Source organism: Nerophis lumbriciformis, linkage group LG38 (assembly GCF_033978685.3).
Source record: "Nerophis lumbriciformis linkage group LG38, RoL_Nlum_v2.1, whole genome shotgun sequence".
In the NCBI taxonomy this organism is placed as follows: domain Eukaryota; kingdom Metazoa; phylum Chordata; class Actinopteri; order Syngnathiformes; family Syngnathidae; genus Nerophis; species Nerophis lumbriciformis.
Window position 1 is genome coordinate 16,893,825 of NC_084585.2, and position 27,133 is coordinate 16,920,957.

Sequence of the window (27,133 nt, forward strand, 5' to 3'; positions counted from 1 at the left end):
GGCGACATCGTCTACCCTTCTCTCCACCTCCTATTGAAGTGCTCCTACCACGCGAGGTATGATAGCCTCCGGAGTGGTTTCCTCAGTGGGAGGTCTGAAAACTCCAGAAAGGTTGGTGCTGAGAGAACCCAGTCTGTAGGTAATAGAGAAGTTGAAGCGTGTGAGAAACAGTGACCAACGTGCTTGGCGGGAGTTGAGTCTTTGAGCAGTCCTAAATTAGGCCAGGTTTTTATGATCTGTGACGACCAGGAATGGTGTGGCAGTCACCTCCAATGAATGCCTCCACTCCTGTAACGTGAGAACGATGGCCAGCAGCTCTTTTATTCCCCACATCATAGTTCATTTCAGCCGCTGTGAGGTGACACAAGAAGAAGGCACAAGGGTGAAGGTTCTGGTCAACTGGGGAAGGCTGGGACAGAACTGCTCCAACTCCTGTATCTGATGCATCAGCCTCCTCAAAATATATAATATATTTTATTAATATTATTTTTTAATTTTTCCCCTCCCTCAGGGGGGGGGCTCGGCGGGGCGGTTGCTGGTTGTTCCATCTCCATCGTTGGGGTCCCTGCGGGTGGGGTGGGTGGTTCCCGTGGCCCTGTGCCTGGGTGGTCCTGCGGCGGCCGGTTTGGGTGGGGTGGCCGGGGGCTGGCCTCGCCGCGCTCTCCGGGGGTGGGGGGTGGGCTCGTGGGGGCCCGGTTGCCGGTGGGGCGGGGGCGGTCTTCCCGTCCGGTTGCGGGGAGTCTCTGGGTCCCTCGGGCGGGGCGTCTCGCCTTTCTGCCCGTGTGGGGTGTGGTCTCTCGCTGGCTTGGGGTCTGGCTGTCCCCTGCTTTTCTCGTGCCCTGTCCTCTGCCGGGTGCGTCTGTCTGCGGCCTGCTGCTGGCCCTTGTGGGCGGTACGGTGGGTCGGGCTCTGGGGTTCCTGTCGCTGGCCAGCTTGGCTGCGTGGGGGCGGTGGTCCCTGGTTCCCTGGGCACCACGCCTCCTGTTTGTGGGTTGGGCTCTCGGGGGTGATGGGGCCGTGCTCTGGCTCCCACGCACTCTGGGAGTCGAATGTATTGTACATGCAAATTCACATATGCTCACATACGTACATAGGTACCTACGCTCCCACATACATACACAAATACAGTACATATTTACCTACCTAATGTTCGTACATCCACACGCACATTCAATATACAAACATACACATACACATACTGTACATATACATTCACTGTACAAACACATATACACATTCTGTACATATACATTCATTGTACAAACACATATACACATTCTGTACATATACAAGTACATATGCATACTTACACTCATGCACATAATCACGTTTCATCAAACATATATTAACGTTGTTGCCCTAGGGTAAACTGGGTGTAACACATGGCACACTGACAAAGCTTAACCTATTGTGACTATAACAATCTACAAGGTTAATGTAGGTTGCTTCTCTTTCTCCCCCTCCATTTTTCTGCATTCTTTCGTATCTCAAATTATCATTACGTATATGTATTGTTGCATTTAAACAACTGTATTGTTGATAATAAAGGTAAATTATTGGTATTGTTCATTATCAATAGCGCTATTTCTATTGGTATTTGTATTGATCCATTTGTAGTGTAATAATGCTCATTGTCATTTCTGTATTATTTTTTATTTTTCGCTAACTGCTTATTTGCTATTACTTTTACCATCATATTTGTACATGTCATATTTGCTGATGTTGCTCTATTGTTGTTGTTGTTGTTGTTTTTGTCTCTCTGTCTAATCCCCCTCTTGTCCCCACAATTTCCCCCTCTGTCTTCTTTTTTTTCTCTTTCTATCCCCTCCTGCTCCGGCCCGGCTGCACTAAATGATAATATAAATACATTTAATAAAGTCAAATACAAATAAGGCAACAAGAGAAGTATCCTACACTTCTCTTTTGTAAAGTATATCTGAACAGCCGACATGGGCATCTACATCAACTATATGATTTGCCTGAGAAGCTGGACAGGACAAAAAAAAAAAAAAAAAGTTAAAGTTAAATCAGAATCAGAACCAGAAATATTTTATTAATCCCCGAGGGCATTGGCAATGTACGCAATCAAAAACTTAACAAAAGTTAAAGTACCAATGATTGTCACACACACACTAGGTGTGGCGAAATTATTCAACGTGCATAAGTGTTGGTGCTTTGAGTTAACAATTGTTTTAACAAGGAAAAGGCAGCCCTGTCTTCTGGGGTCCTACAAATAGGTACCTTAGTGGATGTGAGCCTTGTCAAAGATTCAGCTTTGCTGCTAAAGTTGCAGATAAATCGCCTATAGAAGTTCATGAAGCCCAAGGACCTTTGCGAATACTTCCTTGTTGTAGGAGATGGTCACTTGACCACTGCCTGGATTTTGGCAGGAACAGGTTTGAGATGACCCTTCTCCACGTTAAACCTGAGAAACGACACCGATGGCGAGTGATATTTGCACTTTTCAGCTTTGACATACATTATAGTCGATTCTTCAGTAATTGCTGTAGAACGAGACGGACATGGCGGACGTGTGGAGATTTCTGAAAACGATAGGAATGTCATCGAGGTACACAAAGTAAAATTGAATGATCATGTCCATAGGAAAGCATTAATTACATTTTGGAAATACCGTGGCCGCATTAGTGAGTCCAAAAGGCATAACTAAACATAAAAAATGCCCAGTAAGGGTGTTAAAAGCGGTCTTGCACTCATCCCCCTCCTTAATTCATACCATGTGATAAACATTGCATAAATCTAATTTAGTGAAAATAGCAGCAAACGATAAAGAAGTAAATGATCCGAGTGGCAAAGGATAGCTATTCTTTACAGTTACGTATGGTGTTGCGAATGAGACCCGCCGCAAAAGTCGAGGAAATATAGTCACTTAATGCGGACTGTTACCAGTAACTAGACTACAGTGTAGTTACTGGTAATGATGCCCATGGAAGGAGTTTATTGGAACAGTCACAAGGACGATGTGGGGGAAGGTACTGACACCAGTCCTTACTAAATACCTGTTTGAGGTTGTGATATTCAGCAAGTACCACCTACAGATTAATGGTATTATTAACATGGCTAGGCGTGGCCACGCAAACAATTAGCGTGGCAAAAGTTACTCCAATTCGAAATGGGGGTCCTACCCCAATCCATACTAGGATTATGCAGTTTCAGCCATGGGAGACCTAATACAATGGGTGTAGCCTGACATGGAAAAATTAAGAAGCGTAACGCTTCAGGTGATTACCTCATAACTGTAAAGCTAAAGTCTGAATTTGGTGCTTCACCCTCACCAGTAAACAGTCATCTGAAGACTGGACCTCCTTAGGGATGCAAAGTTAAATTTAGCAATCTAATGCAAGTTCACAAAGTTCGAGTCCACGAAGCAATCGTCTGCCCCCAAGTCAATAAATGCAACAATCTTTAAACTGCTTTCCCTTCCTGAATATGTCCCTAAAAGTTCAAGTATTTTTCCAGGACTAGGAGCTTGCGTGTACTCACACAGTCCATTGGAATCAAGGAGTGTTGTTCACCGCAAGAGAAGAAGAAGATTGAGGGGTGCGAGCGTCGTCTGTCTGGGAGGACGAATGGAGCAATTGGGATATGATGGTCCGGGCTTCCACAGTAGGGACAGAGGCGTAATCTTCATTGACGAGCTCACTCAGCAGCGGTGACTTGTCCGGAGAGCTGCTTTGGCACTGCATCGTTAGGCTGACGAGTTGTAGTTGCGGCAGGAAAGATTACATGGTCGACTCCTGCCACTGTGGATATTGTTCCATTTGGCAAAGAAGGACATTATCGGCTATCTTCCTTAGCGTGCCCTATATCCCGATTGCAAATTCTGTTGTCTAGATCAGAGTTGTCCAAACCTTTTGACTTGGGAGCCACATTGGGCAAAAAAAAATTGGCCAGGGGCCAAAAGCCGACTACATTTAAGGAACAATATATATATATATATATATATATATATATATATATATATATATATATATATATATATATATATATATATATATATATATATATGAGATTAAACATTGAACATTAAGAGTATGTGAAAGTTTGACTCCTACCTTGTTTCTTTCCCTGACAACCTCCCTAAAGTTTTATAATCAATCAGAAATGTCAAGCAACTAAAATGCGCCAAACAGGGTGAAGTGAATAGAGAGTGTTTTGCATATCACCCATCATGCACCGTAGTAAATTTATATATGTGTAATTTTAGATTACATAATCATAGTGCCTAAACATGTTTTGTAATGTCCACAATGTTCAGTGAGCAGGAAGTGGGCTTTGTGCGACTGTGTGTTGACCTTATTTGTTGGTTATAGATAATTTACACTATGAGTGGGAAAAGTTGTTTGAATCTGGTCATATTAATTGATGCTGTGCTCAGGCTACTTCCAAGAGAAACTCATGGTCATTGACCATGAACTCTATTTTCACCTGCATAAGGGCGGCAGTCACTATGAGTCAATTCTCTGGTGACTAAATATAGGCAAAAATGCACTACGGGCCAATTTTCCTGTTAAACTTGTGGTGTCTCGCGGGCCGCACTGAAGACTTCGTAGTTCGGACACCCCTGGTCTAGACAAATGTTTAATTCAATGAGTGTGTCCAGGGTGGCAGTTTCGTCACGGTTAGCAAGTTTGTTCTTGATGCGACGATTTAATCCCTTGCGAAAAATGCTGCTTAAAGCGACGTCACCAAATCCACTCTCTGCAGCAAGGATACGAAAGTCAATGGAGTATGCGGCTACAGAGATCTTGCCAGAGGTGGGACCAAGTCATTGCTTTGTAAGTCACAAGTAAGTCTCAAGTCTTTGCCCTCAAGTCTCGAGTCAAATCCCGAGTCAAGACAGGCAAGTCCCGAGTCAAGTCCAAAGTCAAGACTGGAAAGTCTCAAGTCAAATCCCAAGTCCTGCATTTTGAGTTTCGAGTCCTTTCAAGTCCTTTTAACCACAGACTAATATATTTACACAGATTGTGTATGCTTTTAAAACGCTGTATTTATTTATTAAAACAAGTGCATTTGAAATTGCAGGGAAAAAAATAGTGCTGACATTGCACTTCATAATAGCACTAGAAACCAGTCATTTTAAACATTTAAACACATTTGAAAAAACAAGTGCAACTGTACTTATTTGTACAAAAGTGTTAACATTGTATTTCCATGGCATATTGCATTGTAACTAGTTCCACAGCAGTTTCTATCTTGTTCTTACCTTATCTCATTGATCTCATCTCATGCTGTATGTGTGTTTATGTGTGCGTACACATGAAAAACGTAACAAATACATGAACAAAACAATGTCAGGGCTCTATGCAATATGTACACATATTCTTAATATGCAAACCCCGTTTCCATATGAGTTGGGAAATTGTGTTAGATGTAAATATAAACGGAATACAATGATTTGCAAATCCTTTTCAACCCATATTCAATTGAATGCACTACAAAAACAATGGGACGGCGTGGCGCAGTGGGAGAGTGGCCGTGCGCAACCCGAGGGTCCCTGGTTCAAGCCCCACCTAGTACCAACCTCGTCATGTCCGTTGTGTCCTGAGCAAGACACTTCACCCTTGCTCCTGATGGGTGCTGGTAGCGCCTTGCATGGCAGCTCCCTCCATCAGTGTGTGAATGTGTGTGTGAATGGGTAAATGTGGAAGTAGTGTCAAAGCGCTTTGAGTACCTTGAAGGTAGAAAAGCGCTATACAAGTATAACCCATTTATCATTTATTTATTTATTTGATGTTCAAACTCATAAACTTTGTTGGTTTTTTTTGCAAATAATAATTAACTTAGAATTTCATGGGTGCAACACGTGCCAAAGTAGTTGGGAAAGGGCATGTTCACCACTGTGTTACATGGCCTTTCCTTTTAACAACACTCAGTAAACGTTTGGGAACTGAGGAGACACATTTTTTAAGCTTCTCAGGTGGAATTCTTTCCCATTCTTGCTTGATGTACAGCTTAAGTTGTTCAACAGTCCGGGGGTCTCCGTTGTGGTATTTTAGGCTTCATAATGCGCCACACATTTTAATGGGAGACAGGTCTGGACTACAGGCAGGCCAGTCTAGTACCCGCACACTTTTACTATGAAGCCACGTTGATGTAACATGTGGTTTGGCATTGTCTTGCTGAAATAAGCGAGGGCGTCCATGGTAACGTTGCTTGGATGGCAACATATGTTGCTCCAAAACCTGTATGTACCTTTCAGCATTAATGGTGCCTTCACAGATGTGTAAGTTACCCATGTCTTGGGCACTAATACACCCCCATACCATCACAGATGCTGGCTTTTCAACTTTGCGTCTATAACAATCCGGATGGTTCTTTTCCTCTTTGTTCCGGAGGACACGACGTCCACAGTTTCCAAAAACAATTTGAAATGTGGACTTGTCAGACCACAGAACACTTTTCCACTTTGTATCAGTCCATCTTAGATGAGCTCAGGCCCAGCGAAGCCGACAGCGTTTCTGGGTGTTGTTGATGAACGGTTTTTGCCTTGCATAGGAGAGTTTTAACTTGCACTTACAGATGTAGCGACCAACTGTAGTTACTGACAGTGGGTTTCTGAAGTGTTCCTGAGCCCATGTGGTGATATCCTTTACACACTGATGTAGCTTGTTGATGCAGTACAGCTTGAGGGATCGAAGGTCACGGGCTTAGCTGCTTACGTGCAGTGATTTCTCCAGATTCTCTGAACCCTTTGATGATATTACGGACCGTACATAGTGAAATACCTAAATTCCTTGCAATAGCTGGTTGAGAAAGGTTTTTCTTAAACTGTTCAACAATTTGCTCACGCATTTGTTGACAAAGTGGTGACCCTCGCCCCATCCTTGTTTGTGAATGACTGAGCATTTCATGGAATCTACTTTTATACCCAATCATGGCACCCACTTGTTCCAAATTTGCCTATTCACCTGTGGGATGTTCCAAATAAGTGTTTGATGAGCATTCCTCAACTTTATCAGTATTTATTGCCACCTTTCCCAACTTCTTTGTCACGTGTTGCTGGCATCAAATTCTAAAGTTAATGATTATTTGCAAAAAAAAAAATGTTTATCAGTTTGAACATCAAATATGTTGTCTTTGTAGCATATTCAACTGAATATGGGTTGAAAATGATTTGCAAATCATTGTAATCCGTTTCTATTTACATCTAACACAATTTCCCAACTCATATGGAAACAGGGTTTGTATAACTAGACGCATCATTGGTTGCTGTGACGCGAGCAATTTGGCCGCCATCTTGAAGTGGTGATGAGGAGCCGGCGAGCAGCCTAAACTGACAGTTGACAGGTAGAAAACAAAGATGCCGGGCTGGTGTTCAGCGTTTTCCTACTCAAATGAGCGGACTGTTGAAAATAGGAATCGGGGGATTACTTTTTACAAGTAAGATTTAACATTGGTTGTATTTTATGAAAATACTATTACCACAGAGTTGAGAAGGAGCAAAGATCTTCAATATTTGTATGTGAAAATCACAAAGAAATCTTCTGGGGCAGGATGACGCCCCTACAGGGGTTTGGTTTACAAACTTTCAGCCCCACCTAAAACAAAATTCACCAGCTGCCACTGATTATGATGCATTCTCATTTTAGGCAAAATATAAGACAATACTTTCTTAACAGTATAATTGTAACCAGGAATAAGTCTTCAAGTAACAATATTCAAATACTAACATTGTTGGGTAAGACAGCATTTGGTTTTATTCTGAATCCAGTGAAACAGATTGGTGGTTTTAGCTGATGTAAAGACTTTCAGGTGTTTATATACTGTATGTTTAAGTATTTGGCAGACGTTTTTATCCAAAGCGACATACATAAAAAATACATGTATAACAATCACTGTAAACATTATCATTTAAGGGAAGAATGTAATACAAAATATCAATACAAAGTCAAGACAGAATAAACTCTCTGCTGCTGCAGCAACAGAGATACAGTCTATAGGTCCCTAAGATATATAGATATCTAATGTATTTATACATTGTTTATATAGGATATACGCATGTATATATAACCTAATCATATTGTTTCTTAAATGTAAAAATAGCTGACCGTTTTTTTCCCCCTTCTCTGGGATAAAAATTCCCAGTTTTGATCTCGGACGTCTGGTCACTATAGCGTATAAGAATATTATATTACTGTTAAGCAAACTATGAATAATAAAACACGCCAAAACATGTGTCCGTTATCATAGCTACACATATGACAAAAAAACGCGTGAAAATCAGTGGTATTCAGTGAGGTAAGATGAATTAAATGCGCTGACAGTTAATTGCTCCTGCCAAATGAATTGCACTGAGTGGAGCGGATCACCACTCCAAGATGGCGGCCCCGCGTCTCGTCTGCGCCAGTAGGCAGTAGCGCTCCATGCTGCGTCTACTTAGAAGATGTCTATGGTTATAACGTTAGCAGTGAGTTTGCAGCCTCACTGATTTAACTACACAGCAAATAAAAGTCACGTTACTTAGCCAATAAACGTTATCTTACATTCAAAACTTACCCTTCTTTGTGCAACTTCAAATGTCGAACAAAGTTGGAAGTTGTTGCGTCTCCGTCTGTAATATTCGAACTGCGTGATTTGCATACGGCAATTCGTTTTTTGTTGACCAAGTCATAGTTTTTATACCCGAACGAAACCAACTTTGGCATAATTGTTTCTCTCTGGTGCATTGTTTGACAACTCTTCTTCATTAGTTCTCCTGCAATTTGATTGGATCAATGTTGTGTGATGAAAACAACGTACATCTAATTTGATTGGCTATTGTACTGAGAGCACACCAGCTGACAGGAATAACACGCTGATAGACACAGACGAAGAAAAAGAAAAAATACGGAGCGCTCCCAAATAACTTTTTAAGCTTTGGGTTTTGGGGAAAGTAGCAAGTCATGTCAAGTCAAAAGGCTCAAGTCCAAGTGAAGTCACAAGTCATTGATGTTAAAGTCTAAGTCGAGTTGCAAGTCTCTTTACATTTTGTCAAGTCGAGTCTAAAGTCATCAAATTCATGACTCGAGTCTGACTCGGGTCCAAGTCATGTGACTCGAGTCCACACCTCTGGATCTTGCATTGTTTAAAGTCCAATAGGTGACTGTCTGCTTCTCTGCCTTTTAAGGGATGATCAAAACCTTCATTATATTCTTAGTAAACAAAGGTAGTGATGTGCGCACAGCAGGAGAGTTCTTACTAACCGCCTTGGCCCAAGTGGCGGCTTTGTCAGAGAGCAGGCTCATGATAAAATCTATTTTAGCGTAGTCAGTGGAATAGAAACCAGGCTGCGGGTCAAAAACTAATGAGCACTGATGGATAAACTGTTCCCAGCAGCCAGACTCACTAGTGCAACAGTCTCCTGAGGAATGGGAGGAATAGCCGCTGCTGAAGGTGGGAAGGCCCTCCTTGCGGATGAGTCACTGTGCTAATCTGATCGACATGCTGGCTGAGACCGCCGACGTTGGTCGACAGTGTCTGGAAGGCGACCGTCAAATCACGCAGCAGCTTTTCGTGATTGTCAAAAGTTTGTCCAAAGCAGTGAGTGCAAAATGGAGGCGTTCTTTCTCTGCGGGGTCCATGTTGCCCAGTAGATTGTGTCACAATCAGCTTAGCCAGAGGAGCACCCTAATGCAGAGCAAAATAAAAAATATGAATAATAACAAAAAGAGCACTCAAAAAGAAAATGACTAAGGATGCACACTTAAGGTGTGAGACACAGAAGTCGCACACAGAAGGAGTGGAGAAGTAACAGTTAACACTCCACCGCAATGAGCCACAGGGAACGAGAAGCGAGCGTGGAGCCAAAACTGAGGAGACGTACACGACTGGAGGGGTGAACCATTAGGAATCTACTGGCGGGACTGGAGAGCTTTAGTAATCAAAAGGAAATTAGTATCAGATGTGCGCTCAGATGCTTACACCCCAAGACCCAAAAACCAGGCACTGCAACACAAACAGATAGGCGGCAGCAGAGCTGCCAGATCATGACAGTTAATACTTCCATCCATCCATCATTTTCTACCGCTTATTCCCTATACTTAATAGGGGCAAATACTGTCATGCTTTTATTTTTAAGCTTATTTTACACCAAACAGGAAGTCCCTGTGCGCATGTTTTAATGCAAGGCTAGTAGTTATGTTTCTGTTGTCCTTTTACGGAGTTTAGCAATAACAATGACATTAACATATGATGTCAACATAAATGGAGCCTTTTTTCATGGAAATGACTCAGCTATCAGATTTCATGTCAACACAAGTGGTCGATGTACAAACCCTGTTTCCATATGAGTTGGGAAATTGTGTTAGATGTAAATATAAACGGAATACAATGATTTGCAAATCATTTTCAACCCATATTCAATTGAATGCACTACAAAGACAAGATATGTGATGTTCAAACTCATAAACTTGTTGGGGTTTTTTTGCAAATAATAATTAACTTAGAATTGTATGGGTGCAACACGTGCCAAAGTAGTTGGGAAAGGGCATGTTCACCACTGTGTTACATGGCCTTTCCTTTTAACAACACTCAGTAAACGTTTGGGAACTGAGGAGACACATTTTTTTAAGCTTCTCAGGTGGAATTCTATCCCATTCTTGCTTGATGTACAGCTTAAGTTGTTCAACAGTCCGGGAGTCTCCGTTGTGGTATTTTAGGCTTCACAATGCGCCACACATTTTCAATGGGAGACAGGTCTGGACTACAGGCAGGCCAGTCTAGTACCCGCACTCTTTTACTATGAAGCCTCGTTGATGTAACACGTGGATTGGCATTGTCTTGCTGAAATAAGCAGGGGCGTCCATGGTAACGTTGCTTGGATGGCAACATATGTTGCTCCAAAACCTGTATGTACCTTTCATCATTAATGGCGCCTTCACAGATGTGTAAGTTACCCATGCCTTGGGCACTAATACACCCCCATACCATCACAGATGCTGGCTTTTCAACTTTGCGCCTATAACAATCCGGATGGTTCTTTTCCTCTTTAGTCCGGAGGACATGACGTCCACAGTTTCCAAAAACAATTTGAAATGTGGACTCGTCAGACCACAGAACACTTTTCCACTTTGTATCAGTCCATCTAAGATGAGCTCAGGCCCAGCGAAGCCGACGGCGTTTCTGGGTGTTGTTGGTAAACGGTTTTCGCCTTGCATAGGAGAGTTTTAACTTGGACTTACAGATGTAGCGACCAACTGTAGTTACTGACAGTGGGTTTCTGAAGTGTTCCTGAGCCCATGTGGTGATATCCTTTACACACTGATGTCGCTTGTTGATGCAGTACAGCTTGAGGGATCGAAGGTCACGGGCTTAGCTGCTTACGTGCAGTGATTTCTCCAGATTCTCTGAACCCTTTGATGATATTACGGACCGTAGATGTTGAAATCCCTAAATTCCTTGCAATAGCTGGTTGAGAAAGGTTTTTCATAAACTGTTCAACAATTTGCTCACACATTTGTTGACAAAGTGGTGACCCTCGCCCCATCCTTGTTTGTGAATGACTGAGCATTTCATGGAATCTACTTTTATACCCAATCATGGCACCCACCTGTTCCCAATTTGCCTGTTCACCTGTGGGATGTTCCAAATAAGTGTTTGATGAGCACTCCTCAACTTTATCAGTATTTATTGCCACCTTTCCCAACTTTTTTGTCACGTATTGCTGGCATCAAATTCTATAGTTAATGAGTATTTGCAAAAAAAAAAAGTTTATCAGTTTGAACATCAAATATGTTGTCTTTGTAGCATATTCAACTGAATATGGGTTGAAAATGATTTGCAAATCATTGTATTCCGTTTATATTTACATCTAACAAAATTTCCCAACTCATATGGAAACAGGGTTTGTATGTCAGCGCCGGTTTTTGCGAGCACTTTATAAAAAGAAGAAGAACGCTTTGGACCAGGACTTCAGTTGATCGACTTAAGTGCATTCTATTGTTGTAGTTCTGTTTAGTAAAGTTCTGTTACAACTAGGGGTGGGTACCGCTCACATATTAGCTGATTTGGTACCAAGTCCTGGTACCTGGGAATCAATTCCGGTATTAAACGGTACCATTTTTTGTGTGTGTTAATACATTTTATCTGTTTTTTTAAAATAAAATCTCATATTATTGATGCAACTTTAAAAAATTAGTTGATTATAATTTTTTCATCACATTTCTGAGTCTAATTTGCAAGTACGACATTCTGTTGCAGTTACAGTCGCAAGTCCAAGACATTAGATGGCAGTAGTGCATAGTTTATGTAGTGTTTTTGGTTGTGGCATAAAAAGTGTAAATAATGTAAGTATTGTACTTCTTCTGTTTGGTTGTAACATGCATCTTAGCTGTAGTTTTCATTAACGGATTTGGAGGTGTTGAAATCGCCCCGTAAAATCGTTATTGTTAACTGCAACTACATCCTTTCCCCATTGTGGGATAAATAAAGTCTATCCTATCTTATCCTATTCTAGTGGCGTGTCATTAGCAAAGCCAATGTATACCAACATCAAGATAGTGCATTTTTTTAAATGTGGGGCCTTACTTTACGCTGGAGCGGTTTTTGACTCAATTGATTTGTCGTCATTGGAAAATTGCAGCAATACCTAGAGGTAGTTTGACTGATTCCGCTATAAGAGTCGCTGGAGTGGTTGCCAAGTGCCGAAGTACAAAGAAAATCTCATATTCTCTGGGCGACGTCACGCGCCACTGTAACATGGCACCGTTGGACTTTACGTGAATCAATAGCTAATAAAATACTGGATTCGGTACCCATACCGAGTTAGACCATCTGTGTAAATAGCTGCTAAATATCAGTTTCTTATACAGATGTTTTTTGGTCTATTCTGTATTTTATATATCATACAGATTCACTTGTGGGAGTGGCTGAAATATGCTAATTACTTTGATTGGACGAAGGGAAAGTTAGTAGTAACACGTGGTTAGGAGTCAAGTTTTAGTGCATTATTGTTATATTTAATTAGCATACTGTTCTCATATTGTGATATTTAATATATGTTTATGTATATGTAATATAAATATATCATAACAAGTATTATGCATAAATACAAATAAAGCCCTCTTTCCTGTTTGGCCCTAAAAAGAAAATACTGATCAGAGAATTCATGTACAGTATTAATTAATTTCAAATTGATTATTTTCTAGGGTTAGATAACATTCAACATTAACACCAATTACTGTGTGACAAATAGCGCTGACGTCACGCTCTTCTTCTTTGGACAGTTGGGACTGACACGGCTGCGCCTCTGCTGGTTGCAGCCAAGTAGTGCACTCCATGTTGCTTCGGGACAATCAATCAATTAACAAACAATTATTCCACTGAAACAGGAGTTTACAAACTTTTCCCAGGATGGTTGCTGGTCACTTTGACACATTTTGTACATTAAAGATGCTAAGAAACAACCCAATGTAGGTGAATACATGTTAAACTATCCGATGAGGTCGTCTCTTTTAGAGTTTAAAGCGGAATGTTGCAGCACTCTAAAACTTTTGCGTCTTTGTGTAAAGGTGCTGAACGCTTCACTGACAACATCGAGGACATGATAGGCTACAAACCTCTACCTCTGATCAAGTACAGCTGGCTCTATGCTACCCCTCTCATATGCAGTGTAAGTGTGTAACGTGGCACATCTACAGTGTGTGTATGTGTATGTCATGTTTCAAATGTGTCCTTTGAACAGGGTACGCTTGTGTTCGTGCTGCTGAAATACACCCCACTCATGTTCAACAACTCCTACGTGTACCCGTGGTGGGCCTATTGGATCGGTTGGTTTCTGGCCTTGTCTTCACTCTGTTTGATTCCAATCACCATGATCTGCAAACTAGCCAATGGAAAGGGTACTATCTGGCAGGTACGTACTCTTTTTTTTTTTTTTTATTATGATTATTACCGTATTTTCCGGACCATAGGGCGCACTGTATTATAAGGCGCACTGCCGATGAGCGGGTCTAGTCAGGTCTATTTTCATACAAAAGGCGCATCGGATTATAGGGCGCATTAAAGGAGTCATATTATTTTTTTTTTTTCTAAATTGAAAACACTTCCTTGTGGTCTACATAACATGTAATGGTGGTTCTTTGGTCAAAATGTTGCATAGATTATGTTTTACAGATCATCTTCAAGCCGCTTTCTGACAGTCGCTTCAGGATTCACCGCTTTGTGGGCGGTCTTATTTACGTGGCTCACCTTCGGCAGCGTCTTTTCTCCGTCATCTTTGTTGTAGCGGTGTGCAAGAATGGGAGTGGAAGAAGTGTCAAGAGATGGAGCTGACTGTTTTAATGATATTCAGACTTCACTTAAATCAATAACGGAGCAGCATCTCCTCATCCGTGGCTCACTAGTGCAATAACAGCGCCGGAAATGTGTCTCGTGAAAAACTGTCCGACCGGAACTCTCTAATAACTAAAGGTCCTTGGGTGAATAATCTTAACTCACTATACCAGTATGTTTTAGTGCTTTCATGGCGAGTTTACTGAAAGATTTAAGTAAGAACTTTACACTACTTTATATTAGAAATGGCAACAGCGGAGGATGAATGTCCCATAACAAGAAGATAGAGAAAAAGAAGAAGCTTATCGACTACGGGGTCGTCACGGACTAGAAAGGCGGACGCGCACAAATTTTCAGGACTTATGCAGATCCCAAATATAGATCAGAAGGTAAGAAAAGTTGCTTTTGCATAATATTGCGAAACAAAACGCCAGATAATATGTCTTACCTTATACACACCATAAAAATACTCGTATGTTGAAGCACAGTACAATCCATCAAGTGGTGGGGCTTCATAGCTTACCAAAGTCGTACTAAAACATTTTGAGCGCCGTGTGTAATGTTCTATATTTTCAATGGAACATATAACATTTTGGTGTTGTTTACTTGAGTCATGCTGAGGTCTACACGTATCTCTTATGTGTGACTGCCATCTACTGGTCACACTTATCATTTCACCATGTACCAAACAAAATAGCTTCGAGGTCGGTAAGCACAACCAAAACTATTCCATACATTAAGCGCACCGGGTTATAAGGCGCACTGTCAGGTTTTGAGAAAATGAAAGGATTATAAGGCCTTAGAGTCCGAAAAATACGGTACATACTTGATGCTAGAATTGAGACAGAGAGGAGAGGGGAGGAAAGAAGAGGAGAGGAGAGGAGAGGAGAGGAGAGGAGAGGAGAGGAGAGGAGAGGAGAGGAGAGGAGAGGAGAGGAGAGGAGAGGAGAGGAGAGGAGAGGAGAGGAGAGGAGAGGAGAGGAGAGGAGAGGAGAGGAGAAAATAGGATAGGGTGAATAGAATTTGATAAGATAGGATAGGATAGGATAGGATAGGATAGGATAGGATAGGATAGGATAGGTTGAATATGATAGGAGAGTAGGGCTGAGGAGAGGAAAGGAGAGGAGAGAAGAAGAGAGGAGAGGAGAGGAGAGGGTAGGAGAGGAGAGGAGAGGAGAGGAGAGGAGAGGAGAGGAGAGGAGAGGAGAAAATAGGATAGGGTGAATAGAATTTGATAAGATAGGATAGGATAGGATAGGATAGGTTGAATATGATAGGAGAGTAGGGCTGAGGAGAGGAAAGGAGAGGAGAGAAGAAGAAAGGAGAGGAGAGGAGAGGAGAGGAGAGGAGAGGAGAGGAGAGGAGAGGAGAGGAGAGGATATGATATATAGGATAGGGTGAATAGAATCAGATAGGAGAGGAGAGGAGAAAATAGGATAGGGTGAATAGAATTTGATAAGATAGGATAGGTAAGGATAGGATAGGATAGGTTGAATATGATAGGAGAGTAGGGCTGAGGAGAGGAAAGGAGAGGACAGAAGAAGAGAGGAGAGGAGAGGAGAGGAGAGGAGAGGAGAGGAGAGGAGAGGAGGGGAGAGGAGAGGAGAGGAGAGGAGAGGAGAGGAGAGGAGAGGAGAGGAGAGGAGAGGAGAGGAGAGGAGAGGAGAGGAGAAAATAGGATAGGGTGAATAGAATTTGATAAGATAGGATAGGATAGGATAGGATAGGTTGAATATGATAGGAGAGTAGGGCTGAGGAGAGGAAAGGAGAGGAGAGAAGAAGAGAGGAGAGGAGAGGAGAGGAGAGGAGAGGAGAGGAGAGGAGAGGAGAGGATATATAGGATAGGGTGAATAGAATCAGATAGGAGAGGAGAGGAGAGGAGAGGAGAAAATAGGATAGGGTGAATAGAATTTGATAAGATAGGATAGGTAAGGATAGGATAGGATAGGATAGGTTGAATATGATAGGAGAGTAGGGCTGAGGAGAGGACAGGAGAGGACAGAAGAAGAGAGGAGAGGAGAGGAGAGGAGAGGAGAGGAGAGGAGAGGAGAGGAGAGGAGAGGAGAGGAGAGGAGAGGAGAGGAGAGGAGAGGAGAGGAGAGGATATGATATATAGGATAGGGTGAATAGAATCAGATAGGAGAGGAGAGGAGAGGAGAGGAGAAAATAGGATAGGGTGAATAGAATTTGATAAGATAGGATAGGTAAGGATAGGATAGGATAGGTTGAATATGATAGGAGAGTAGGGCTGAGGAGAGGAAAGGAGAGGACAGAAGAAGAGAGGAGAGGAGAGGAGAGGAGAGGAGAGGAGAGGAGAGGAGAGGAGAGGAGAGGAGAGGAGAGGAGAGGAGAGGAGAGGAGAGGAGAGGAGAGGAGGGGAGGGGAGAGGAGAGGAGAGGAGAGGAGAGGAGAGGAGAGGAGAGGAGAGGAGAGGAGAGGAGAAAATAGGATAGGGTGAATAGAATTTGATAAGATAGGATAGGATAGGATAGGATAGGTTGAATATGATAGGAGAGTAGGGCTGAGGAGAGGAAAGGAGAGGAGAGAAGAAGAGAGGAGAGGAGAGGAGAGGAGAGGAGAGGAGAGGAGAGGAGAGGAGAGGAGAGGAGAGGATATATAGGATAGGGTGAATAGAATCAGATAGGAGAGGAGAGGAGAGGAGAGGAGAAAATAGGATAGGGTGAATAGAATTTGATAAGATAGGATAGGTAAGGATAGGATAGGATAGGATAGGTTGAATATGATAGGAGAGTAGGGCTGAGGAGAGGAAAGGAGAGGACAGAAGAAGAGAGGAGAGGAGAGGAGAGGAGAGGAGAGGAGAGGAGAGGAGAGGAGAGGAGAGGAGAGGAGAGGAGAGGAGAGGAGAGGAGAGGAGAGGAGAGGGTGAATAGAATCAGATAGGAGAGGAGAGAAGAGGAGAGGAGAGGAGAGGAGAGGAGAGGAGAGGAGAGGAGAGGAGAGGAGAGGAGAGGAGAGGAGAGGAGAGGAGAGGAGAGGAGAGGAGAGGAGAGGAGAGGAGAGGAGAGGAGAATTAGTGTACGATAGGATATGATAGGTTGGATAGGATGTATATGATAGGATAGGGTGGATAGAATCAGACAGGATATCATAGGATAGGATAGATTGAATAGGATAGAACAGACCAGGATAGGATAGACTTTATTAATGCCGCAATATGGAAATGCTGTGACTCAGTGCAGATTTCACATACAGTAAAAAAGTACAACATAATAAAAGACAAGGAAAAACTAAAATGACTAATAATAGAATAGGGACGGCGTGGTGCAGTTGGGAGAGTGGCTGTGCCAGCAACCTGAGGGTTCCTAGTTCAATCCCCACCTTCTACCATCCTAGTCACGTCCGTTGTGTTCTTGAGCAAGACACTTCACCCTTGCTCCTGATGGGTCCTGGTTAGCGCCTTGCATGGCAGCTCCCGCCATCAGTGTGTGAATGTGTGTGTGAATGTGGAAATAGTGTCAAAGCGCTTTGAGTTCCTTAAAAAAGGTAGAAAAGCACTATACAAGTACAAACCCTGTTTCCATATGAGTTGGGAAATTGTGTTAAATATAAACGGAATACAATGATTTGCAAATCCTTTTCAACCCATATTCAATTGAATGCACTACAAAGACAAGATATTTGATGTTCAAACTCATAAACTTTATTATTTTTTTGCAAATAATAATTAACTTAGAATTTCATGGCTGCAACACGTGCCAAAGTAGTTGGGAAAGGGCATGTTCACCACTGTGTTACATGGCCTTTCCTTTTAACAACACTCAGTAAACGTTTGGGAACTGAGGAGACACATTTTTAAAGCTTTTTAGGTGGAATTCTTTCCCATTCTTGCTTGATGTACAGCTTAAGTTGTTTAACAGTCCGGGGGTCTCCGTTGTGGTATTTTAGGCTCCATAATGCGCCACACATTTTCAATGGTAGACAGGTCTGGACTACAGGCAGGCCAGTCTAGTACCCGCACTCTTTTACTATGAAGCCCCGTTGATGTAACACGTGGCTTGGCATTGTCTTGCTGAAATAAGCAGGGGTGTCCATGGTAACGTTGCTTGGATGGCAACATATGTTGCTCCAAAACCTGTATGTACCTTTCAGCATTAATGGCGCCTTCACAGATGTGTAAGTTACCCATGCCTTGGGCACTAATACACCTCCAAAACCATCACAGATGCTGGCTTTTCAACTTTGCGCCTATAACAATCCGGATGGTTCTTTTCCTCTTTGGTCCGGAGGACACAACGTCCACAGTTTCCAAAAACAATTTGAAATGTGGACTCGTCAGACCACAGAACACTTTTCCACTTTGTATCAGTCCATCTTAGATGAGCTCAGGCCCAGCGAAGCCGACGGCGTTTCTGGGTGTTGTTGATAAACGGGTTTCGCTTTGCATAGGAGAGTTTTAACTTGCACTTACAGATGTAGCGACCAACTGTAGTTACTGACAGTGGATTTCTGAAGTGTTCCTGAGCCCATGTGGTGATATCCTTTACACACTGATGTCGCTTGTTGATGCAGTACAGCTTGTGGGATTGAAGGTCACGGGCTTAGCTGCTTACGTGCAGTGATTTCTCCAGATTCTCTGAACCCTTTGATGAAATTACGGACCGTAGATGGTGAAATCCCTAGCTGGTTGAGAAAGGTTTTTCTTAAACTGTTCAACAATTTGCTCACGCATTTGTTGACAAAGTGGTGACCCTCGCCCCATCCTTGTTTGTGAATGACTGAACATTTCATGGAATCTACTTTTATACCCAATCATGGCACCCACCTGTTCCCAATTTGCCTGTTCACCTGTGGGTTGTTCCAAATAAGTGTTTGATGAGCATTCCTCAACTTTATCAGTATTTATTGCCACATTTCCCAACTTCTTTGTCACGTGTTGCTGGCATCAAATTCTAAAGTTAATGATTATTTGCAAAAAAAAAAAATTTTATCAGTTAGAACAACAAATATGTTGTCTTTGTAGCATATTCAACTGAATATGGGTTGAAAATGATTTGCAAATCATTGTATTCCGTTTGTATTTACATCTAACACAAATTCCCAACTCATATGGAAACGGGGTTTGTATAACCCATTTACCATTTACCATAGGATAGAACAGGACAGGACAGTACAGGACAGGATAGACTTTATTAATGCTGCACTATGGAAATGCTGTGATTGCAGTGCAGATTTCACATAAAGTAAAAAAGTACAATGAGTAATAATAATAATAATAACAGCCACACTAGTGCCACATATGAACATAATGCAAACTAAAAGATTGCACTATGTACAAATAATAAAACTGTGAGAACAATATCAAAAAGTCTCTTTTTAATGAGTTAACATGTTCTTGTGTGTTTCTTCTTAGCGCATCAAGACCAGCTGCCAGTGTGCGGACGACCTGCCCATGATGGCGAAAGAGATGGCAAACCTTCGCATCGCACTGAATGTTCACGATGATGGCAAAAACAGTAATATTCGATAAAGTAGCAATCATTATTTAATGTCATTTTCAAAACATAGTTTATGTACGTTTGATAGATGATACTTTATGCTAGTATCACATTAACTAATATACAGTATATGAGTATCTGCTAGCAATTTCTATGCAGTTTTTTTTTTATATCGTTGACCCACAAGTCAGAAAGTCATGGCAAAGTGAAACTATGAGATATAACTTTTTATACTATGCATTAGGGGTGTACCCATGCAACTTGTTTACTTTAGATACAACACCGATATTGCAGCATTGACTATTGGACGATACCGATATCAAGCTGATATGATATCAACACAATTAATACATTCTTTTTACTTATTTTGTAGTTTAGAACGTTAGAAAGTATTGTTTTGATCACGTGCTCTGCATTCTGGATAGAATACTTGAGCGGCGTCTGGAATGGACTCTATACCGTTTAGATGTTATATGTTCTTTTTTTACACTTTTGAGTCTCATTTGCAAGTATGCATTCATTTTGGTTTCTCCTAGGTGTGTTGGCGGAGCCAGGAAGTAGTCCTTGCCATTAAGTTGAATGTGCCAGTCCTGTATTTTGTTGAGCCCGACAAAGTGTTTATACCCTAAGTATTTTACTTACCGTATTACTTTGTTGATTGTAACCTACATCTTAGATGTGGTTTGGATTGACAAGTTTTGAGGTGTGGAAAATCGCTAAGTAAAATCAATATTGCCAATTATTAGCATGTATATGGCATATACAATGTAAATTAGCATCGAGCTACCCCATTTGTTTTAATTTATTTATTTTATGTTGGAATATTGCAGAGAAGTTATTTTGAATCTCATATAAATTATATAGGCATACTTTAATTCTGTACGTTCAAGTCATCAGTATTTTGAAGTAAAAAGTCTAACTCTAAGCTAGCCAGAAAAGATGTCCGTGGGAGCAAAATAGACTGCTTGTATCGGACATTTTAAATGCAGGTCGATTGATTCCGATACCTGTTTTTTGCTGATACAAGAACGATATCAGTTTCGGATCAGGACACCCCAACAATGCGTGGTAATATAACTGTATCGCTTATTTCACCATCTACTTTTTTCCTAACGCATACTTTGTATTCCATCTGTATTTCATTACTTTGCCACATTATTTGCTCTAAATTGCCCCGCCATCTCAGAATATGCTGTTACCTCAAACATTGGCTACTCAACTGCAGAGAGCACCTGGCATCTATTAGGGGTAGTTCTTTCTTTGTACAAGTGCCTTATTTTTATAATAATGTACAATCATAGTTGTCATTGTTTTTTCCACAAATAGTGATACTTCTTAAAATTTACTTTGAAGTAAATTATGCATTATAATAATACATTCAATATAATATATATCGTATTGATACTAATATAAGATGACACTGAATATGAGATGACCTGTCTTTTTTGAGACTAAAAAACATTTTTAAGATTTTGTTTTGTAGCAATAATGTTGGCCCTGCGATGAGGTGGCGACTTGTCCAGGGTGTACTTGGTGTACTTAAAAGACTTTTTTAAGTCTTTTAAAGGGGAACATTATCACCAGACCTATGTAAGCGTCAATATATACCTTGATGTTGCAGGAAAAAAAACATATATTTTTTTAACCGATTTCCGAACTCTAAATGGGTGAATTTTGGCGAATTAAACGCCTTTCTAATATTCGCTCTCGGAGCGATGACGTCACAACGTGACATCGGGAAGCAATCCGCCATTTTCTCAAACACCGAGTCAAATCAGCTCTGTTATTTTCCGTTTTTTCGACTGTTTTCCGTACCTTGGAGACATCATGCCTCGTCGGTGTGTTGTCGGAGGGTGTAACAACACGAACAGGGACGGATTCAAGTTGCACCAGTGGCCCAAAGATGCGAAAGTGGCAAGAAATTGGACGTTTGTTCCGCACACTTTACGAAGAAAGCTATGCTACGACAGAGATGGCAAGAATGTGTGGATATCCTGCGACACTCAAAGCAGATGCATTTCCAACGATAAAGTCAAAGAAATCTGCCGCCAGACCCCCATTGAATCTGCTGGAGTGTGTGAGCAATTCAGGGACAAAGGACCTCGGTAGCACGGCAAGCAATGGCGGCAGTTTGTTCCCGCAGACGAGCGAGCTAAGACCCCTGGATGTCTTGGCTCACACAGTCCCTTATGCCACCGAAGATGATCAAGAGAAGAATATCGACCCTAGCTTCCCTGGCCTGCTGACATCAACTCCAAAACTGGACAGATCAGCTTTCAGGAAAAGAGCGCGGATGAGGGTATGTCTACAGAATATATTAATTGATGAAAATTGGGCTGTCTGCACTCTCAAAGTGCATGTTGTTGCCAAATGTATTTCATATGCTGTAAACCTAGTTCAAAGTTGTTAGTTTCCTTTAATGCCAAACAAACACATACCAATCGTTGGTTAGAAGGCGATCGCCGAATTCGTCCTCGCTTTCTCCCGTGTCGCTGGCTGTCGTGTCGTTTTCGTCGGTTTCGCTTGCATACGGTTCAAACCGATATGGCTCAATAGCTTCAGTTTCTTCTTCAATTTCGTTTTCGCTACCTGCCTCCACACTACAACCATCCGTTTCAATACATGCGTAATCTGTTGAATCGCTTAAGCCGCTGAAATCCGAGTCTGAATCCGAGCTAATGTCGCTATAGCTTGCTGTTCTATGCGCCATGTTTGTTTGTGTTGGCTTCACTATGTGACGTCACAGGAAAATGGACGGGTGTATGTAACGATGGTTAAAATCAGGCACTTTTAAGTTTTTTTTAGGGATATTGCGTGATGGGTAACATTTTGAAAAAAACTTCGAAAAATAAAATAAGCCACTGGGAACTGATTTTTAATGGTTTTAACCCTTCTGAAATTGTGATAATGTTCCCCTTTAAAGCATAATTTAAAATTAGCATTTTTACTTCTCTTCTGTTGTTTGCTAACTTGCTAACAACCTTCACAACACTTGTTTTGCTGTTTGAGTGAGTGACGAAACAGCTCTGACTTGATCGGGGAGAAGTAATTTAGCACTCCCTGTTGGTAAGCATGTGTAGACCTTGCATATAGGACAGACCTGGGCAAATTAAGGCCCGGGGCTTGAATTTAAGCTTTCAAATCTGGCCCGCCGGATATTCCCAAATATTTTTTTTAGATCTTTAAGATAGAAACTGTAGCTGCCATTATGATGTGCAGTGATGTTTTCAAATGACCGTAAGTCTTGAACTATACAAAGTATTTCAATGGTTGGAATTTGCGCTTTTGCATGAAATACTAGTTGCTAAGGTAATCTAATTAGTTACTAAGGTAATCTAATTAGCTACTATGGTAATCTACGTCACAGCAGCTCAGACGAGGCACCAAGCAGTGTGGGTGGGGAGCGTTTCCACAGAGTGTTTACAGAGCGAGCCTGAAATGCGGGTGTCAAGGACAGACGCGGAAGGAGATTTTTACAACAAAGTTCTAAAGCTTAGTGATATATCAGATCGTAGGTGGGGGTTTTTTACCTTTTGCATTCATCTTTCGCTGTGTTTGTTGCATTTTTGTTGCGTTTCGCTTGATTGTAAAATATGTCTATTGAGAGGGGGTGTGGCGTTCATATGTTGTCAATATTCAGTGTTTTATCGTTCAAAGTTAATATTGTATATCCCACATTCTATATTTTCATGTACATTCTGGGTGTCTCACTCAGTAAAAACAAATGTATAAATTCCATTTTGTTTTTAACCTGCGATGAGGTGGCGACTTGTCCAGAGTGTACACCGCCTTCCACCCGAATGCAGCTGAGATGGGCTCCAGCACCCCCCGCAACCCCAAGAGGGACAAGCAATAGAAAACGGATGAATGGATTCTGTTTTTAAGGCGGTCTGTCATAACATTTTCAGCATTCAATCAGACATTATTGTGAGGTTTTGTATTAGTGTTACTAAAAATAGATACACCGGCCCCTAGACACATTTTTTCTCAAATAATTCAAAAATAATTGCCCAGGCCTGATATAGGACAACACTTTTTAGACGTTTTTCACTAGAAAAGATATTGTCTTATGTTTGGATCAAAATGGTGTTGATTAGTTTATTTAGTGTTTATTCAGTGATAAATGATTGATAATTACATACATTTTAAGGATGGAATTCACAATTAAATATAATCTCCTGGGGTGATGATTTGATTCAGAATCAAATCACGATTCAACACAATTCTCGATTTACACAGATTCACGATAGTCACGATATATATCGTGACTATCGTGAATCTGTGTAAATCGAGAATTGTGTTGAATGAATTATATATATATATATATATATATATATATATATATATATATATATATATATATTTATTTTTTTTTTATTTTTTTTTTTTATTCTATTTTTTAAATCGGTTCTTGGAATTTATGAATCATTTAAAAAAGGATATAAACACGAATTGTGATTCTCCCCCAATAAATTAGCCTGAAGACAGGTGCTCCAATAATGTTTTCACATCTGAATCGCGACTCTTATTTATTCCGATTCTTAATCGATTCATAACTTTCAAGAATTTTTATTTTATTTTGTATTGTTCTTTTTAAGACTTTTTAGGCTATCTGTAATTTATATACCAAATAATCTATTACAAAAATCGATTTGAATGGAATCATCAGCCCAGGAATCGGAATTGAAAGTCCCATCCCTAATGGTTAGCAGTTTTATTTTATTTTCCTCAGCTTTACAGATGCCATGTGTGCCCTTGAAGATGCGCGCTTAAGACATCTGATTGTAAAGATAATCAATAACGTTGTTTTCATTTACTGAGGAGTGGGGGCAGGAGGTGCTTGAGGTGCAGCGTTTAGTTATTTAGGTGGACGCACTCTGCGATTATTGGTGCTCGGCGTCCACTAGGCCACTGTTGGAGGAAATCAGCAGACATAAATGTGCAGTGTAGTGGCGTAAGCTTGTTTTTTACAGTGGGTTTTTTTTGTGAGCATTTTTTGAAGAAAAAAAAAGACCCAACATTTTCTGCCCTGCCAGAGCAGCCCTTTCGTATTTGCGGCATGGCAACACTTGGCTTCCTTCCCCTGCACCGTCTGCTTAGTTAAGTCGGTCTCTTGCTGGGCGTCACCGTGCCAGTTTGGACATTTACGCTTCATTTCCATTTTGGCACCTTTCCGCTCACGCTGCCCGGACATTTTAGGCCACCAGCCGAGCAGCACGCATGACCTCATCATCACCAAACACATCAACTCAACATTTGGCAAAGTTTGTATTTAAGCGAGCATTAATACGATTTTAGCTGAGAGGGAAAAGTTCTCAGTTTTTTTTACTTCTCAGGGAAATGCAAGAAAGTTTTGTTGTGATTTTGTTTCTCCCCTGGTAGCATAGCATGCCACTAAATAACTTCTCAAGTCAGGAGAGTCAATAAACAGCCAGGTTAGAAGTATTTGATCCCCTACCAACTTGAAGCATTCCAATGTGCCCATGAAATTAAGTCAGGATGGCCCGATTCCACTTTTGCAACATTGTATATCTGCCGATACAGGTACCACAAGGTACCTTCTATAGATTCATATATGCTACTGTACTCCGGTTTTTGTTAGTAATCTGTTTAAAAACCCGAATTGTACAAAAAACAAAGCAACTTTTCTCCCATAAGAAATAATTGGTTCCAGACACAAGAAGACAAAACAGTATAATTATAGTTTTACATGAAGAAAACAATGCGAAACACATTTTAATGATGAATTTAATCACTGGACCCTTTAATGAAGACTTGCTAGGAGAGTCACGTAGACGCCATTGTTCAACTTTTCTACAAATTCTTTCTTGAATCAAACAGTGTTTCTTAGGGGTAAGAATTTTCATCGTGAATCTGAGTCTAGCCCATAGTCTACGATCGGCTTACGTTTTTTTGTTTGCTTGCATCCATGTAGCATGAATTCTAGCAAGAGTACAGCGAGCATGTGGGACTTTTTTTCCACCACAAAAAAAGCTAAAACTCTCAGATAAACAAATAAACACAGCAGAGATCAAAAAGTTCACTGAGGTCCTCAGATCAGTCCCTCCGGGGTCAGCTTTGGTTCTAAAACTTGACGATCTAGAGCGGGGTGTCCCCGCGGAGCTATTTACAGCCCGCAGCTCCATTTTTATTGGCCCGCCACATATTCTAAATACAAAATAATCATGTCCCGGATTAGAACATTACACACAAAAAATAAATTTCCCCCCAAAAAAGGACCTGAATACCAAAATGGCCGACGACCTGTGCATCTTACAGCTCTTTCATGTTTTCCGTATGACCAGTCATGATGAACATGTGTACCACTTTCTTGCAAGAGATGCTAAGTTTTTGATTGTGTTAAAGCCCTCAAAAAAGTTTTTCAAACCCAAAACCAGTGAAGTTGGCATGTTGTGTAAATCGTAAATAAAAACAGAATACAATGATTTGCTAATCCTTTTCAACTTATATTCAATTGAATAGACTGCAAAGACAAGATATTTAATGTTTGAACTGAGAAACTTAACTTTTTTTTGCAAATAATCATTAACTTAGAATTTAATGGAAGTAACACATGGCCTTTCCTTTTAACAACACTCAGTAAACGTTTGGGAACTGAAGAGACCAATGTTTAAGCATTTCAGGTCGAATTCCTTCCCATTCTTGCTTGATGTACAGCTTAAGTTGTTCAACAGTCCAGGGGTCTTCGTTGTGTATTTTAGGCTTCATAATGCGCCACACATTTTCAATGGGAAACAGGTCTGGACTACAGGCAGGCCAGTCTAGTACCCGCACTCTTTTACCATGAAGCCACGTTGATGTAACACGTGGCTTGGCATTGTCTTGCTGAAATAAGCAGGTTACTTAAAGTTGCCTGGAGGGCAGCATATGTTGCTCCAAATCCTGTATGTACCTTTCAGCATTAATGGCGCCTTCACAGATGTGTAAATTACCCATGTCTTGGGCACTAATACACCCCCATACCATCACAGATGCTGGCTTTTCAACTTTGCGCCTATAACAATCCGGATGGTTCTTTTCCTCTTTGTTCCCGAAGACACGGCGTCCACAGTTTCCAAAAACAATTTGAAATGTGGACTCGTCAGAACACTTTTGCACTTTGCATCTGTCCATCTTAGATGAGCTCGGGCCCAGCGAAGCCGACAGCGTTTTTGGGTGTTGTTGATAAATGGCTTTGTCTTTGCATGGTAGAGTTTTAACTTGCACTTACAGATGTAGTGATCATTTGTAGTTTGAGTTTTAGTTTGAGTTTGAGTTTATTTCGAACATGCAAGTATACAACATGATACATCACAATCTCCAGTTTCTCTTTTCAACATGTTCGAAAAGGAGTAGGAAGAAGCAGAGCTTATTTAATCCTACCCCTTTTCTTTTACATAACAGTT

General features: G+C 41.1%; 1 protein-coding gene across 1 annotated transcript in view; it reads left to right on the forward strand.

Moving 5' to 3' along the window:
- The window catches only part of LOC133578391 (sodium- and chloride-dependent GABA transporter 2-like), an 87,758-nt gene extending 66,012 nt beyond the window's left edge, over positions 1-21,746 (forward strand). Inside the window, exons 12-14 of the mRNA XM_061932777.2 lie at positions 13,509-13,609; positions 13,682-13,852; positions 19,643-21,746. Of these exons, the coding sequence (XP_061788761.1) occupies positions 13,509-13,609; positions 13,682-13,852; positions 19,643-19,759 (389 nt within the window). The 3' untranslated portion in view covers positions 19,760-21,746. The remainder of the gene's footprint in view (positions 1-13,508; positions 13,610-13,681; positions 13,853-19,642) is intronic.
- The last annotated feature ends 5,387 nt before the right edge of the window (positions 21,747-27,133 follow it).